At 45.2% G+C, this 17023-nt stretch overlaps 1 protein-coding gene across 1 annotated transcript in view; it reads right to left on the bottom strand.

Annotated features, from left to right (window-relative positions):
• The window catches only part of LOC122790521 (protein mono-ADP-ribosyltransferase PARP14-like), a 2292317-nt gene that overhangs the window by 1780003 nt on the left and 495291 nt on the right, over nucleotides 1–17023 (bottom strand). Inside the window, exon 3 of the mRNA XM_044058072.1 lies at nucleotides 5056–5083. Coding sequence (XP_043914007.1) covers nucleotides 5056–5083 — 28 coding nt within the window. The remainder of the gene's footprint in view (nucleotides 1–5055; nucleotides 5084–17023) is intronic.

Below are 17023 nucleotides of genomic sequence, written 5' to 3'. Positions count from 1 at the left end.
AGTTTTCAATCCCGAAGGATGAGAAATCAGATCCGGGAGGAGCCATGAGATGAGACCGTAGGTATGGGAACCAGGTTTGACGAGGCCAGAATGGGGCTATGAGGATAACCTTGCTCCCCAACCGACGAGCTTTCTGCAAGAATTTTGTCATTAACGGGAGAGGAGGATAAGCATAAAGAAGACCGGATGGCCAAGCATGAACTAGAGTGTCTCTGGGGGTCTCCCCTGGTGGAGGGATTAGAGCGAAAAACTCACTGCACTTTGCATTCGAAGGCGATGCGAACAGATCGCAGCAAGGCTGACCCCATTTGAGGAAGATCTGTTTCGCTACTAAGGGATTCGGAGACCACTTGTAAGGTGAGAGGATAGTTCGACTCAGCTTGTCTGCTAGAATGTTGGACCGACCCAGAATGTGCGTTGCTAGCAGAAAACAGTTGGTGGATATCGCCCACTCACAAACTCTCATGGCCTCTCGGCAAAGGGGGTAAGACTTGGTTCCCCCCCGTTTGTTGATGTACCAGACCACTGACATGTTGTCTTGTCTGAATTGCAATAGTCCCTAGAGGAAGAAGGGCATGGAGAGCTTGCAACGCCAGAAGCACTGCCCTCATCTCCAGAACATTGATATGCAGAACGGTCTCTGTTGGAGTCCACGTGCCTTGGACGGTTCTGCCCATGCACCCCCCCCACCCTAGGCGAGAAGCATCCGTGGTCACTGTGGCTTGGGGTAGAGGCATCAAAAAGGGCCGCCCTTCCCGAAGCTCTCGGGAATGGAGCCACCAAAGCAGATATTCTCTGCAAACCCTGCTGAGGGGAATCGGGGAGTACAACAGATGTCGAAGGATGGACCACTGGACCTGTAAGGTCCATTGAAAAACCCTCGTATTCAAGCGGGCTAGGGGTGAAAGGTTGATAGCCGCCATAGACCCTAGGACCAATTCTGCTGGTGGGGCCGGAGACTGGAGAAGGGCTAAGACATGGAGAGTTAGGTTGCAGAGTCTGTCCGACGTCAAGAAGGCCTTGGACTGAAGCGTGTCTATTCTGGCCCCTATGAAGTCCAGGACCTGAGCAGGGTGAAGGGATGATTTTTTGTAATTTATGGTGATCCCCAACTGGTGGGCCAAATGCATGAAATAATCCCTGGCCGAGCATAGTAGATGCCTGGTGGGAGCGACGAGGAGCCAGTTGTCCAGGTAAGGAAAGACCTGTATTCCCTGAAGCCACAGGTGGGCCGCTACAACTGCTATGATATTGGTGAACACCCTGGGGGCTGTGGTGAGGCCGAAAGGGAGGACCCTGAACTGATAATGACTGGCCCCTAACCGAAAGCGGAGAAACTTCCTGGATCGCCTGTTCATTAGAATATGATAGTATGCATCCTTGAGGTCTATGGAGCACATCCAGTCGTTCTCCTGCAGAAGGGGGAGAATAGATTGAATGGTGACCATCTGGAATTTCTCCTTGGCAACGGACAGGTTCAATGTAGACAGGTCGAGAATTGGCCTTAAGTCCCCCGTCTTTTTTGGCACCAAAAAGAACCTGGAGTAATTTCCTAATCCGGACTGGCCTGGGGGGACGCACTGGATGGCTCTTTTTCTTAGCAGCTCTTTTATCTCTAAAGCTGCCACCTCCCTCTGATTGGGTGGGACATCAGGGAGGCGCCCCAACTGAGGGGGAGGATTCATGAAGGGAATAGAGTAGCCTCTGGATATTATTCGGAGCACCCAGCGATCTGTCATGATGGACTCCCAATGTGCTAGGTGTTCCGAAAAATGCCCCCCGACTGCCTCCAGAGAGGAGCAGTCAGACAACCCCTCAGGGTTGCTCACGTGGGTCAGTCGGAAAAGGGTTCTTCGGCCCCCCTCTGCCTCTGGGCCGGTGTCCGCCTTGTCCTCCCCTGCCTCTGAAGGACGAAGGGTCCAGAGCAAAATGGAACTGTTGAGATTTCCGGGACCACATCTTCTTTTGTCCTCTCTGGTTCCTGGAAAAGGACCTTTGAGGAGCCGAGAAGCGGATTCCGACGGCAGACAACGTCTTCCTGTCTTTCTCGCTCTCGAGAAGCGTATCACGGACGGTCTTGCCAAACAAAGTAGAACCGTCAAAGGGAGCGTTCGTGAAGGATACCTTGAAGGGTTCTGCAAAATCGCAAAGATGGAGCCATGCATGACACCGCAAAGCGATGCCTGCTCTGCTGGCTCTAGCCGCCCCCTCCGTGGCATGGGAGAGAAGCTGCATAGAAGTGTTGGATACAGACTTTAGAGTGACCATTCATGCTGAGAAGGTTCTTTTGTCCTAGGCCAACATGGACTCAAGGGGTGACCCAGCGTACTCTTTGATTAGATCCCGCTGAAGGCGAATCACGTGTGCCAAGTAGTTCAGCGCCCTTATAGAGAAGGTGGCTGAAGCAAACATCCGCTTTCCAATGCAGTCCATCGTCCAAGACTCCTTGTCGGGAGAATTCACCAAGGAACTTTCTTGAGCCAGTTCCTTTTTGGTGGCAGCCGCCACCACCATGGCATCTACTGGGGAACCTTTGCTCCACTCCGACCTGTCTGTCGGGGGACTAAGGATTTTATCTGGTCTCCTGGAGATTGGCTCTACAGTGCCCGGCTCCTTCCATGCCCTGGTAGTTATAAGATCTACCAGGGGGTCGGCCGAAGGGGACACCCAGGAGGTAGATGGGCCTGCATCAAACACCTCCAGAAACACAGACTCATCCGAGGAAGGTTTTTGGGCTGACCACCCCCCTCTAATGCGCAGCATCTCCATGATGTCTCCAAAGGAGACATCCTCGGGGGGTGACCTGGGGGAACCTTCCCCTTCCTCCAAGTCAGTGTCTTCTGTGAGGGACTCGGGGGGAGTCCAAGTGCCTCCTTTTACACTTTCGTTTGTGAGGAGCCTCCTCGGGGGGGGGCTGTCCGAGGAGGGCTCACCAACCAGGTCCTGTTCTTCTAGGGGAACCATCTGGGACACAGTCAGGCCCATCTGCAAGGGGAATGGCAGGTGGATCCGTAGCACGAGCCAGGAGCCTCGAATCCCTCGAGAGGACCCTCTCCACGACGTTGAAGGCCAATGGTGAACCGCTCTCCCTAGGATCCGAGAGCAGCCTCCTCGGATCTGACGTGTGGATCGGTGCCAGAGCCGAAGTGATCGGACCCAAAACAGAAGTGTGCTCTGACCGCATCATAGCCGAAGACACACTCACCCCTCTGGATCCGAGGCTCGGCTCACGGCCCCGAGAGCTTGAATCCGAAAAAGGACCTGACAAACTCAAGGGTACAGCCGGCGAAGTAGCGATTACTATAGGCGCCGACTCCCCAGCTCCGACGCTACCCGGATCCGATGGCTCCAAAACCCAATAATGGATTGGAGAAGGGGCAAATAAAGGGGCCGAGCTCCCCCCGGAAGGGGGGGGGGAGGCAACAGCACTCCCATCTGCATCTGGGCCAGGAGGAAGCAACGCATCATCCGGTCCATGTCCGCATCCGAAAGGCTCCTCGTTGACCTAGAAGAGGCCGCCAAGGCAGGCCGGGAAGGCCGCCTCGACGACCTCGAAGGTGACCGGGTCTCCTCCTCTGACTCCGGAGAGAAACGTGGAGAACGGAGCCGAGAGGGGGAAGACCCGGAGACCTTCAAAGGAAAAAGGAGCTGCATAGCCGGTGGGGCCGAGGGTGCCAAATTGGCCCGCCGTTTATGGCTCCTATGCCCCTCCCTGTCTCTTTCCTTCTCTCTATGCCTATCTTTCTTCCTGGCGTCCCTCTCTCCCTGGGACACAGTGGGAGTTTGAGTCCCGGACAGGGGAGTAGGAATGGTAGGCTGAACAGCCGCAGCTGGTGCCACTGAAGGGGAGGAGGAAGAAGCAGAATCCGCGGGCAAAAGGCCCGCAAGGATTAGCTTTGTCCTCCTGTCCATCAAAGCCCGGGGGTTGAAGGCGGCACAAATCAGGCAGCCTGATGATAAATGAGCAACCCCCAGGCAAATAACGCACTGAGTGTGGCCATCGGCTGGGGACAACTTATGGCCACACTCAGAGCATTTAGAAAATACAGCCTTAGGGCCTTCGGCCATGATAACTCACCCTCACACACAGATAAGGGGAAGGGAATGGTTAAGACTACTGACTACAAAAAACAATTTAAACTAAATAAACTAAGGGTCGACTAATACACACACACACACACACACACACACACACACACACACACACACACACACACACACACACACACAGAATTTGGAGGAAAAAAACTGAGTAAATAACCCTATGAAACCACTCACAAAAGCGTCAGGAGCTCGTCACTCTGTTTCAAGAAGCTGCGGCAAACGAGATCTGAGGACTGGAGGGAGGTAGCAGGGTATTATGGGTAAGGGGAGGAGCTTGGAGCTCGGATCTCTAGCTTGGAAAGCTGCCGGCTCGGATCAGGTACCCACAGGTTGCTGATCAAATGAAGTTAACTACTTCAGATACATACACAAACTCCACTCCACACACCTTCAGATAGAAACAACTCTGATCCAAAACAATACCAAAACAGCAAAATCTTCAAAAGTCAGGAATCGAAAAACAGGAACCAAAGTCAAATCCAAAAGCAAACTCTTTATTATCCAGTGCCTCGGTGTAACCACCTTTCAAGAGTATACCATTTTTGCTGTTTTGGTATTGTTTTGGATCAGAGTTGTTTCTATCTACTTCAGATACATAGTTCATCGCATAGCAGTCTATAAAAGACAGATGGTTACAAGGACTGATAGCATTAGCTGCTTTAGTCTTATATATTACTGGATTTCAGTGGGCATTTTGGCACCAGTTAATATAGCCAAATTCCTCAGACTAGACCTACATTTGCCAGTGTGAGTGTAACTTCGTCATAGGCAGAGAGAAAAAGAAAGAGTTTCAGAGACACACAAAGAGGGGGAGGCAATTCTGTGGTATGATGGGAATATTTTTGGTGTGTGTGTGTGTGTGTGTGTGTGTGTAGTTATGTTACCACAACATATATAAGGAACTGACTGATAAAAATGTCCAAAAATAAAATGAAACATTTCTTCACTTACCAGGTACTTTTAAAGAGGTTTCTTCTCTCTGAAAATTAGAAGAAAATACACTTTTTACAGAAATACTAGCATTTTAATCAGATATGTCTCATACAGTATAAAACATTTTGTTTGTGAAATTTAAAGTTCTGTAATTATTTTAATTTCCTATTTTATAAATGTCACTTTCCATTGTCTTCATTGCCCCTACATATTACAGTTGTGTGGTTCATAACAGCTGCATTAATCTCTGGTCAGTAACAATGGCTTAACAAAGTATTAAGCTATGCATTCTAAGGCTTCTAAAAAAAGATGTATAACCTTCTTGCACATATAACATTTACTACACATATTTGTTAAATACATATATAACATTCTGTGTAGTATTGTATCAAAATTACATATTAGAAAATGGTACCATCATAATGCATGACATATCTGCTGCCTTTATTTTTTGTTCTTTCTTGTGTCTACTTTGACCATTAAAAATATGCCCAGTTTCAAAGCTTCATAACATGGAATAGAACTCTTTAAACATTAATTATTCAAAAGGGGTCAAGATTAGCAAATTGAAATGTCACTTACCCGAACACCTAATGATCGACACATAATCATCAAACTATAAAAACTACAAACAGTCACTTCAGTGAATATTTTCCAAGGGGAAAAAAATCACTTGGCCATAGTTGGGAACTTGTCCTTTTCTCCACTGTAGAGCAATCTCAGAGTTGTTATATTTAGTTAGGGAGTGGGGGGGCAAAGTCCCCCACTTTCATAGGGTTTGACAGTGTGTTTAGGTTTTGGTCAGCCAAGTGATTTTTCCCCCTGGAAAAAAAATTAGTTGACGTGGCCGTTCATAGTTTTTGTAGTTCAATGATTATGTGTCGAGCATTAGGTGTTCTGGTAAGTGATGTTTCTATTTGCTGATATAGATCCATTCAAAAGCTTTAATAAGTAATCTAGACTTTGACAACAGCAGTAGTAACGAAACACAAAGTGTTAGAGTGTATTTAACAGTGAATAAAGGTTGAAAGTAATTCTGTTACAAATATGTAACATAAATAAGGTATAAAATAAAGCTTGCTTAAATGTAGAAATAGAGTTTAGCAATATGTGATTAGCATCTATACTAAATAACTGTGGCTTGGAAAATAAGGAATTTGCTTAATGGACATATTTTCCTACAGAATCAGTATGCATTTCACACTGTCAGCAAGAAAACTGACCTCTTACAGACTTGGCAAGAATGTAAAAAAACAGGATGTATGCATTTCACATTGTCAGTAAGAAAGTTAACCCACTTCTGTAAAGAGTGGACAACAAGAAAACAATCTGTGCATGTTTCTATCATATGACATTGTTAAGTAAGGAAGTTTGAATGGTGCTTTTATCAAATCAGCATTTGCACAAGAAAAGACAATACCAGTACAGGATGAAAATGAGAAGTTCTGTACCTACCATAACGTTCCATGTTAGTTGTCTTCTTCTCGCCTTCTTTCTTGCTGGATGGGTTCGGAGCCGATCCTCGGCTCCGACTCGGACAATACTAAAGCTCGAGAGCTATTTCCACCGGCTCGAGGCTCCCCTATATCCCACAACGCTAGGCGGTAACTACTCAGATCTCGTTTGATAGCTAAAACCATAGCAGTTCTAGTCTCCATAGGATGGAGAAGAGAGAAAAAACCCACCTCTATATAAACCTGTATGTAAGCAACCACAAACAGAAAAGGGGAGAATAGAGGTGGTAGAACATGTGGGAAGGAAGCCCCAATGGAAGATCCCAAAAAATTCCTATCGGTCTGTCCAGGCTGGGGGGAAGGAGGGTGGGACGCAAGAAAGAAGGCGAGAAGAAGACAACTAACATGGAACGTTATGGTAGGTACATAACTTCTTAATGTTAAGTTGTCAATCTCGCCTTCATTCTTGCTGGATGGGACCGCATCCCTAGCAACTTACCCCGGGTGGCTCATCGGAACAGACTCTTGAGAACAGTGGAACCAAAGTTGGCACGGTTTCTGGAGGCCATATCCAATTTGTAATGCGAGATAAAGGTATGAGGTGAAGCCCATGTGGCTGCTGCACAGATGGAATCTATTGGTAGCCTGTACTGAAAAGCTACAGATGTAGCTAATGCCCTGGTTGAATGAGCTCTAGGTCTTGAAGGCAGCTTTTGATGTCTGATTTCATAGATGAAGGTAATTATAGAGGTAAGCCATCTCGAAAGGGACACTTTAGAAACTGGAAGGCCCATTTTCCCTTCCGCACAAGACAGGAAGAGCTGGTCAGATTTCCTGAACTGTTTAGTCCTGTCTAAATAATATCGAAGTTGGCGATGAACATCTAGAAAATGTAACTTTTGTTCTGACCTGTTGGAATAATCAGGGAAGAAGACAGGGAGATTGAATAGTCTGGTTTAGATTTGCCTCAGAGGAAACCTTAGGCAAGAAGGACGGATTAGTCCGGAGGGACAGCCTGTCTTTATGGAAAACTAAGTACGGAGGACTACTGCAAAGAGCATGAAGTTCAGATACCCTTCTAGCTGATGTTATGGCTACTAGAAAAAGGGTTTTCCAAGAGAGCAATTTGAGAGGGCATGAAGCCGCAGGTTCGAAGGGGGGGAGAATCAAGGATGCTAGGACCAAATTCAAGTCCCACTGAGGTGGGGGATCTTTGATTGGGGGCTTGAGCAAAAAGATACCTCTTAGAAAGGCTTTGCAAAGTTTATGGGACATGATACTGGAGTCCGAGACACCTACATGAAAGTTAGATATAGCAGCTAGTTGTACTCTAATGGTAGATGAGGAAGAGCCTAAATGAAAGAGCTCTGCCAGGAAGTCTAGGATAGACTGGATAGGTGCGGTGAAGGGGTCTATATTTTTAGACGCTGCCCAGAAGGAAAAACATTTCCACTTACTATTGTAAATCCTTCTGGTAGAAGACTTGTGAGAGGCTATCAGGATGTTACGGACCGAATGAGAAATTAAAGGAAGCCTGGCTAGGGTAGAAATCGGAGAAACCACGCTGTGAGGCTGAGAGATTGGAGGGAGTGGTGCAGCTGGCCCGACTGGTGAGTCAAAAGATCTGGCACTGGGTCCAGATGCCAAGGCTGCTCCAAGAGGTAATGATGCAGGAACGGAAACCATATCTGTCGAGGCCAGAAAGGGGCAATGAGGATCATAGTGACTCTCAAGGCGATAGCTTTCTGAATTAATTGAGAGATCAGTGGAAAAGGGGGGAAAGCATACAGAAGTCCCCGGGGCCAATCGTGGACTAGAGCATCTCTGGTGGGTTGGCCTGGTAGAGGGAAGAGGGTGAAGAAATCATGACACTTGCTGTTTTGGGGAGTAGCAAAAAGATCGCAGCAAGGCCGGCCCCATCTTTGAAAGATTTCTTCCAGCGCTGATTTTTTTTAGAGACCACTCGTGAGGCATTAGAATAGCCCTGCTCAACTTATCCGCAATCACGTTGGACTTCCTTCCCGGGAATGTGCGTTGCTATCAGAAACCGTTAAGAACAGATCGCCCACTGCCAAAGTCTGAGTGCCTCTCAACATAAGGGATAGGACTTGGTTCCACCCTGTTTGTTGATGTACCACACTACAGACATGTTGTCCGTCTGAATTGCAATAGTCCCTGTGGGAAGAGAGTCCTGAAGGGCTTGCAACGCTAAAAGCACTGCTCTCATCTCTAAGACATGTATGTGCAAGTGGCACTCGAAAGATTGCCACGTGCCCTGGACTGTCCTGCCCTGATAATGCCCCCCCCCACCCGATCAGGGAGGCGTCCGCTGTCACCATGGCGATTGGGGGGGGAGGGATGAAGGATCTGCCCTGAAGAACTTGAGGTGATGTCATCCACCAAGACAGGTGATTCTTGCATGATTGGGTTAGCAGAATGATGTGAGACATTGGGAGCTGTTGGAAGGACCATTGAGAAAACAGCATCCACTGGAGGATCCGCATGTGAAAACAAGCTAGGGGAAGAAGTGTAATGGTAGCCGCCATGAGTCCTAATACCTTCAAAACTACCCTGGCTTTGATCTTGTTGCATTGAAGCAGAAGGTAAACGTGTTTGCGGATATCTGATACTCTTTGCTCTGTCAGTCTGGCAGAAAGATGAACTGTGTCTAAAGTGGCGCCTATAAAGGTAATAGACTGACAAGGCGACAAGGCAGATTTTTCGAAATTTACTGAAATGCCTAGAGCTTGGCAAGTTTGAATGGTGAAGTCTCTGGATAGAAGAAGTTGATGCCTGGTGGTGGCGGTAAGGAGCCAGTCATCCAAATATGGAAACACCTGGAATCCTTGACGTCTCAGGTGAGCCGCGACCACTGCCATACATTTGGTGAACACTCGGGGGGCTGTAGTGAGACCAAAGGGCAGGGCTCTGAACTGGTAGTGACTGGCTCCCAGCCTGAAGCGGAGAAACCTCCTGGAGCATCTGTGCATTTTGATATGGTAATACGCATCCTGAAGGTCTATTGAGCACATCCAGTTGTCCTGACCCAAGAAGGGTAGAATGGACTGTAGCGTGACCATCCGGAATTTTGTTTTCTTCACATACTTGTTTAGCATGCTGAGATCCAGTATTGGTCTCCAGTCCCCTGTCTTTTTTGGTACCAAAAAGAATTTGGAGTAGATTCCGGATCCTTGCTGGTCTGCTGGGACTGGCTGGATAGCTCTTTTTGACAGCAGCTTTGATATTTCTAACGCTGCTTGTTCCCTTAGACTAGGTGGAACGTCTGGAAGGGATCCTTTGTGTTGGGATGGGATGTGAATAAAGGGGATTTTGTAACCCTCGGATATAATCGACTGTACCCATTTGTCTTGAGTGAGGGAAAGCCAGGCTTCTGGGTACAGTGATAATCTTCCCCCGACTGCCTCTGAAGGTGGACAGCCGGGCAGCTCCTCAGGGATGCTGAAAGGGTTTATCAGAGAAAGTCTCTCTGCTACCCTGGTTTTGCGGACCACCTCTGCCCCTAGGGCGGCGTCTATTGTTGTTCCCCCCTCTGCCTCTAGAGGGGGAATCGACTTTGTGCATCAGATGAGACTCCTTGTGGCTTGCGGAACCACATTTCCCCCCCCCTGACCTTTGGGATAAGGTCTGGAAGGGGTAGAAAAACGGACTCCCACGGCAGAGAGAGTCTTACCTTCCTGCTCGCACCTAGTCAATGTATCCTTCACCTGAGGTCCAAACAACGTTGAGCCATCAAAGGGGGAACTGGTGAAGGACACTTTGAAAGGGTCCGCAAAATTGCAAAGCCACATCCAGGCATGGCGTCGTAAAGCTACACCTGTGCCTGCGGCCCTACTCGCCCCATCGGCCGCATATGAGATAAGCCGCATGGAGGAGTTGACAATCGAATTCAGGGTTGCCAACTGGGAGTTCATTTTGTCTTGGAACCTCTCAGCTGTTGGATCCTGCATAGCATCACCCATATCTTTGAGTAAATCCCTCTGGAGACGGGTGAAGTGACACAAGTAGTTCAGCGACCGCATGGTAATGGTCGCTGAGGAAAACATCCACTTACCATACCTGTCCATGGTCCTAGACTCCTTATTAGGAGGATGGACAGGTACCGAAGGATCGGCTAATTCCTTCTTAGTGGCTGCGGCCACCACCATGGCATCAACAGAGACGCCTTTAGATAAGAACTGTTTCTCTTTTGGGGCTGTAATAAATTTAGACGGCCTCCTTGGGGTAGGTTCCACCGAATCAGGGGCCGTCCACGCCTTCCTTGCCACCACTTCCATGAGGGGGTCAAAAGGAGGAGACACCCAGGAGGTGGAAGGGCGAGAGCCAAACGCCTCAAGGTAGACCGACACATCCTCTGAAGGGTTAAGGGCGGGCCAGTTCCCCCTCTGTTTAAGGATTTCAAGGATGTCAGCAAAAGAGACATTTTCAGAGGGGGACCGGGGGGGAACACTCAGATTCCTCCAAGTCGGTGTCCGAGGTGATAGACTCAGGGGAGTCAATGTGCTTCCTCTTGCACTGTCTCTTCCGAGGGGGTTCCCCTGCCGGATCAGGAGAAGCCTCGGAAGAAGAGGATATTCCCAATGGGGAAACCTGAGGGGTTGGCTCTCTACGGTCTGGTACGAGGGGGTGGGTAGAAACCACCACATGCACTGAAGAGGAAGGAGCTGACGGAGCTGACCGTGGGGTAGACACGGGGTCTAGCACGCTCCGCATAACCTCGAAGGCACCCCGATCAGCCAGGGCCGAAGGTCCCTGCTTCGAGGAGACAAGGACCCCCCTGGCACCGACAGGGACGGCTCTGAGGCCGATGTCAGAGCCGAACTCACCAGCACCAACGCTCTGAGAGGGAGAACGGGGTCGGACAAGGGTCCGATGCCACTCGCCCCCTCGGAGCCAATGAGGGAAGCCCGGCGCAGAGATCCCTCCAAAGAGGAAATCGGAGCAGACAACGGAGCCGAAAGGGAGGGTATCGGCTCCGACGCACCAACAGTCACGGCTCCAATGAGCCCCGGCTCCGAACTCAAAGGAGTTGGAGGAGGAACAGAAGAAGGGATGGGAATAGCTGCTGACTGTTGAGTAGGGCTATGCAGCATTTGGGCCAGTGCCTCAGACTTGAGAAGTCTACTCACCACCCTTTGTAAGTCATGGTTTGACAGCCTGGAGGACCGCGAGGAATGGGACCTGTGGCTCCGCTCCGACAGAAGAGGGGATCCCGGGGCCGAGTGGATGGAGCCAATGGAAGGGGACCTCGACCTCTTCTTAGTAGGTGGCTCCGATAAAACTATCGGATCCGACTGAGTCTTAGCACCCTCGGCTCCGGCCGGAGCAGAGGTAACAGTTTGAGTCTTCGAAACATCAACTCCAGACGGAGCCGATGTCAAAGTAGTCTTAATGCTCCCAGCGGACGGCTCTGAAGCTGGAGCCGACGGCCTGGAAGTCTTTGAAGGCTTCCCCGACGCAGACTGGGTCGGGGGGCCTTCAGGCTTTAATAAGCCTCGAAGAATAAGTTTATTTTTGCGTTCCTGCAGGACTATAGGGCTGAATGCATGGCAAACAGCACAGGAGTCCTGCAGGTGCAAAGGTCCCAAGCAATATACGCAAGAATTGTGACCGTCTGTCAGAGACATTTTCTGACAGCACGAGTCACACTTCTTGAAGCCTGAGACCTTGGAGTCTTTTGACATCCCAGAAAAGTGACTGTATACACAAAAAAGACACAGACATAAAAAACAGACACACCCTTTAACCTAAAAAGGAAAACCCAATCACACTGAATGACAAGGGAAAAAAAGGGAAGTGGGCCAAAGGCCTAGAATTTAAAAGGGGAATAAAAAATGAGGGAAGACCTGATTTAAACTAGAAGGATACCCAGTACTATAAAACTGACTAAATAAAAAGGATAGGGGTAGTTATTTTAATTTTCTAACTAGAAAATCTTACTAACCTGCCAGAGCCGGTAGAAGAAAGCACCTCGCAGCTAAGCGGCAAACGAGATCTGAGTAGTTACCGCCTAGCATTGTGGGATATAGGGGAGCCTCGAGCCGGTGGAAATAGCTCTCGAGCTTTAGTATTGGCCGAGTCGGGGCCGAGGATCGGCTCCGAAACCATCCAGCAAGAATGAAGGCAAGATTGACAACTTAACATCATATTTTTCAGCAAACAGATGTTATCATACAAAGTCCAAAATAGAATACCAAGAGAAAAACAGGATTTGAACTGACAAGAACAGTATAAAGGGACTATAGCAGATAACATTGTTAGAAATATTGTTTTGTATTGTATCTCTCATATCATCCATGCTGTTCGAGAAGTGAAGTAGAACAGTAACTAAAGCTGCAACAGTAGTTTGTCTGATTTGTTATAAAAAATGTTTTATTGGTTACTGCTCAGAGTTTTGGTGCTGTATCAGTGTACACTCTGCAAGTTTCTGTGGGCAACAGACTGTGATAACTAGACTTTAATTTCAGCAGAGTCCAGCCAGTAAGACCTTAGTGTCTTAAGAAGACTTTGGATCCATCACAGTAACAGCACCCTGATTAGCACCTTGAAAATTAATTTTTCAATGGCGAGCCTACCTGCATTCGAACACAGAGGGAGTGGTAAGCCCTGCAGAGAGTCACTTCAGTCAAATTGCAGTAACTAACATTTGTACATATGTGTAAATCAACAGAGGTACTCTAGTTTATGCAGCTTGCAGTAGCAAAGATTCTCAGATGTCTGAATCCAGATTGAGCCTGAAGTCCAGGAAAGTCACAATGCCATTAATTCTTCAAGAAAAGGTGGATATCTACTATACAGAGCATCTCGTTGCCTGTTGTGTTTCACCAGCTTCTCGAGTGACTCTGAAAAACTTCCAGCCATCTGCAACATCAGCCTGATCACCTGTTTTCTTGCTAACTGTTAACACCTTTTTTTCTGTGTCACATTTTTTTGTATGGGTGCTATTAGACATAATTCAATCAGGTGCAAGCCAAGCTTTACTCTTAAATTGCAGTGTTAGTATACACAGCACATTAGTAAATGTAAAACCTTATTGGGCAAGTTGATAGTAAGACATTATGCAAATGGATTACATTTGACTGGTATGTGAAACAAAATAATGTGTGGTATAGAAAATATTTATTGTGTGTACAATGTCATAAAAATACAGTGCATGCCATTATTCAAAGGTTAGACTGTACACACATTTTTAATGGTAAAGAACCAGGAAAAGTTAATATGCTGACATTATATTCAGACGTTAGACAGTTATGTTCTGTCACCAGATGTGAACGGTTTATTTCAGAGTTGCAACAAGTCAAATCGGTTACGGACAGGACCTCTAGTACATTTTGCTACAAAAGAATGCAATAAACTTTAAAAGACAGATGCAGTGAGTTCAGGAAGCTTAGACAAGTTATACATACAACTTTTGAAAAGAGCATAGGAGTTTTAGACCATGCAACGTTACAGGAAACTCTTCAACAGCAGTTACATGATAAAGAAAATAAATTAGCTGAGCTTAAGAAAACACTGCAGAAGAGCAGGAAACTACAGCTAATCTGTACAAAAAATATATATTTTATAATATGTTTGTGTTTTGAAAATGGTTAAACATACATGTTAGGATGGTAGGATCTGATGTCTGGACAAATGATTCTCAAATGTTCCAAACTTCCATTCAGTTAAAGCAAGGCATATATCAGTACTACAGTAAAGTAGACCAAATAACTGCCATTCTCATAGCATAGTCAAATGGTACACAAAACAGTTCTAGTGTATAAAAATCAAATAAAAATAGTTAATAACAGTAAAGATTTAAAGTCACAAGACTGACATGCTTGTATAAAGATTTAAAGTCACAAGACTGACATGCATGTATTTTCTTTTCATCTAAGGTACATCTGTTACAAAGCACAAGAATAACAGGCAGACAACAGCAAATATAAATAATGTAAATATAAACATGTGTTAGTTAAGCTAATATCCATCTGTTTTTTACAATTTTTTTATAATTGTATAGTAATACCGCAGCAAACAGTTAAAGTTCTGAATTTTAAAAAGAAATAAAATCACAGATGGTATTAGTCAAACGGTTTTAGTAAAATTAATGGCAGGGGGGTTAAATAAATAGAAAAAATACTGAAATCCATGTAATTGTAAAACGATGTCTATTTATGTAGTACAAATGCATAATTATGCAAATCACAAATACTTATTATATTTCTAAATGTTCTACAACTACATTATAATATCAGACTGTAAGTGTATTAACAAATGATTTAAAGAAAAATGCAAAAAAAATTAACTATGGTCTACATAATCTAAAATGTAAGCTCAGACCTTCCCAGACTGGATGAATAGTTACAGGAAATGTTGGGCAGATAAAGTTAGGGAGGGAGTTAGTACTGTACAGCCATGATCTATTCAAGCATTTATAGTTATAGGATTTGTTAACTGAAAGGGCACATCAAGTCTATGTCCAAATCTGGCAAGAATAAAGCAGACAAGATCTGCATTAGTAAAGATGCAATCATACTAGCAGAAAGAGTTGATCCTGACAAAACTGTGGCAGAAGGGAACAGTATTTAAAACTGGAAACTGTGGTGTGTTTATGGAAAATAATTATTCACTGTACACTAGGTGGATGAGAAGCAAATTTATCCCAGCAATCAGGGAATGCTGAAAGGCAGGTGCAAGATTTAAGCTGCTAAATAAAGCTCCTATATAAAGCTATCATCAGAATACATTTTCCTGGAGAATCAGACACATTTTCTTTCAAAATATTTTATTAAGTTTTCCATGAAAAGTGAAAGACAACAAATGACAAACAGTATTCTCATTCTAAGACAAATTATTAACAAACAAGGTAAAAACTATTTGCGATATATACATAGGCCTGAAGCAAAACTGCAGATCACAGTTAAAATACACAAGTTCTGTAGTATAAGTATCAATTCAGAAAGAGTCACGGTCCATTTGTAAAGTCTCAATACGTGCCAAAACTTTTATCCAAGGATTATTAACAAATGTCTTTGGATAGATTCTAAGTTCTTTGGTCTTAGTTTCTTTGATTGCTAGGTCTTTCACTGAAGACAAGAAATCCTCAACAGTGGGTGGGCAGCTAGTTTTCCATCTTCTAGTGATGCATTATTTGGCAATAGCAAGTACTGACCACAGTAAATATGATTTATTCTTATTCAAAAGTAACCTTCATTCACATTGAAAAGAACTAACGATTTATACAATAAGAAGGAATCGGTGAATAATGCTTTGAGAAAATCTTCTATGCTCTTCCAATAGCACTTTAATTTAGGACAATCATAAAAAATGTGTGCCCAATCAGCTTTGGTATGTTCTGTACATCTCTAGCAGGATGCGCTGGAGCTATTATTGATTTTAACTATCTTATCTGGTGTCAGAAATGCCCTATGGAGATATTACCAAGCACAAATACTCCAGTAATGACACCATGAAGTATGCTTGATGGATAACAGAATGTTTTGTTTTTCATCATGTGAGAAATTAAAAGAACAGCCTTTGAATATAAAGTTCCAGTAATCAAAGACATTTTTTATGCAGAACAAGCTAAGGAGGGAAAATAAGTGTATCCAATGTCATAAACATTTGGTTTAAGGATCTAAGCCTCTTCTGCAAAATCAATACAATAGTTTGAAGGACAGGCATATTTCACAGAGGATACTGCTTGCTGCTATGGAACAGACTTCCCTTTTACATAAGTTCATCCCTGTTCATTTTCATGTGTAGCTTAGATCTATGGATGGGAAACAGAAACTTTACCACAGGGCTGCCCCTGTACTACTAATGAATAGATCAAGCTCCTAAATGTTTTATCCCATGCATGGGTCACCTCAAATTATCTATGGTATGATCCCAGTTACTCTCATTAGGGGTAATATATTATCAACCATGGGATGGGTAAGGCCAATCCGTAACCAAAAAGGATAGGTTATTTTGAGCACAAGAAGGGAAAATGTCTAGGCTTAAAATGGTCTGCAATGGCAGCTGACTAATACTTACCTATGGACTTGTAAAAAGAGTTAGAAAACAGAAGGGGACTCCACTTCTCATTATTCTGACAATAACGTTCATAGAGAGACTTTGCCAATGGAACCTTTTCCAGTATTCCAAAGAAAAAATGCTTGAGAGACAGACAAAAGTCCAGGAGCTGTCTAGAAGAACCAGGAGGACCTTGGACTTGAACCAGAGTCTAGTTTGGAACATGAAAAATAAGAACAGGCAGAAGATCACCAACACTGAAATTAGTGAATAAATGGAAGACTATAAAATGTTAATCACATTAGTGGAATATGGTTTTGCAAGAAAAAAATGGCTAAGAAAGAGTGGATCTTTGCAGACTTTGTTAAACTTATGGGTGGACTGTAAAGGATATAACCCATTTTATGCCATTAATGTTTAGAAGGATACAAAGTAAAAACAGTTACTGTAATTTAATTTTTTAAATTTGCATGTGTATACATTTCATGATATAACTGCATGTTATATACAGTAAA

This window comes from Protopterus annectens, chromosome 16.part0, assembly GCF_019279795.1.
Source record: "Protopterus annectens isolate FY-2018-M chromosome 16.part0, PAN1.0, whole genome shotgun sequence".
Lineage (NCBI taxonomy): Eukaryota > Metazoa > Chordata > Ceratodontiformes > Protopteridae > Protopterus > Protopterus annectens.
The sequence above is the reverse complement of the archived record's forward strand: the minus strand, read 5'-3'. Positions and strand labels throughout refer to the sequence as shown.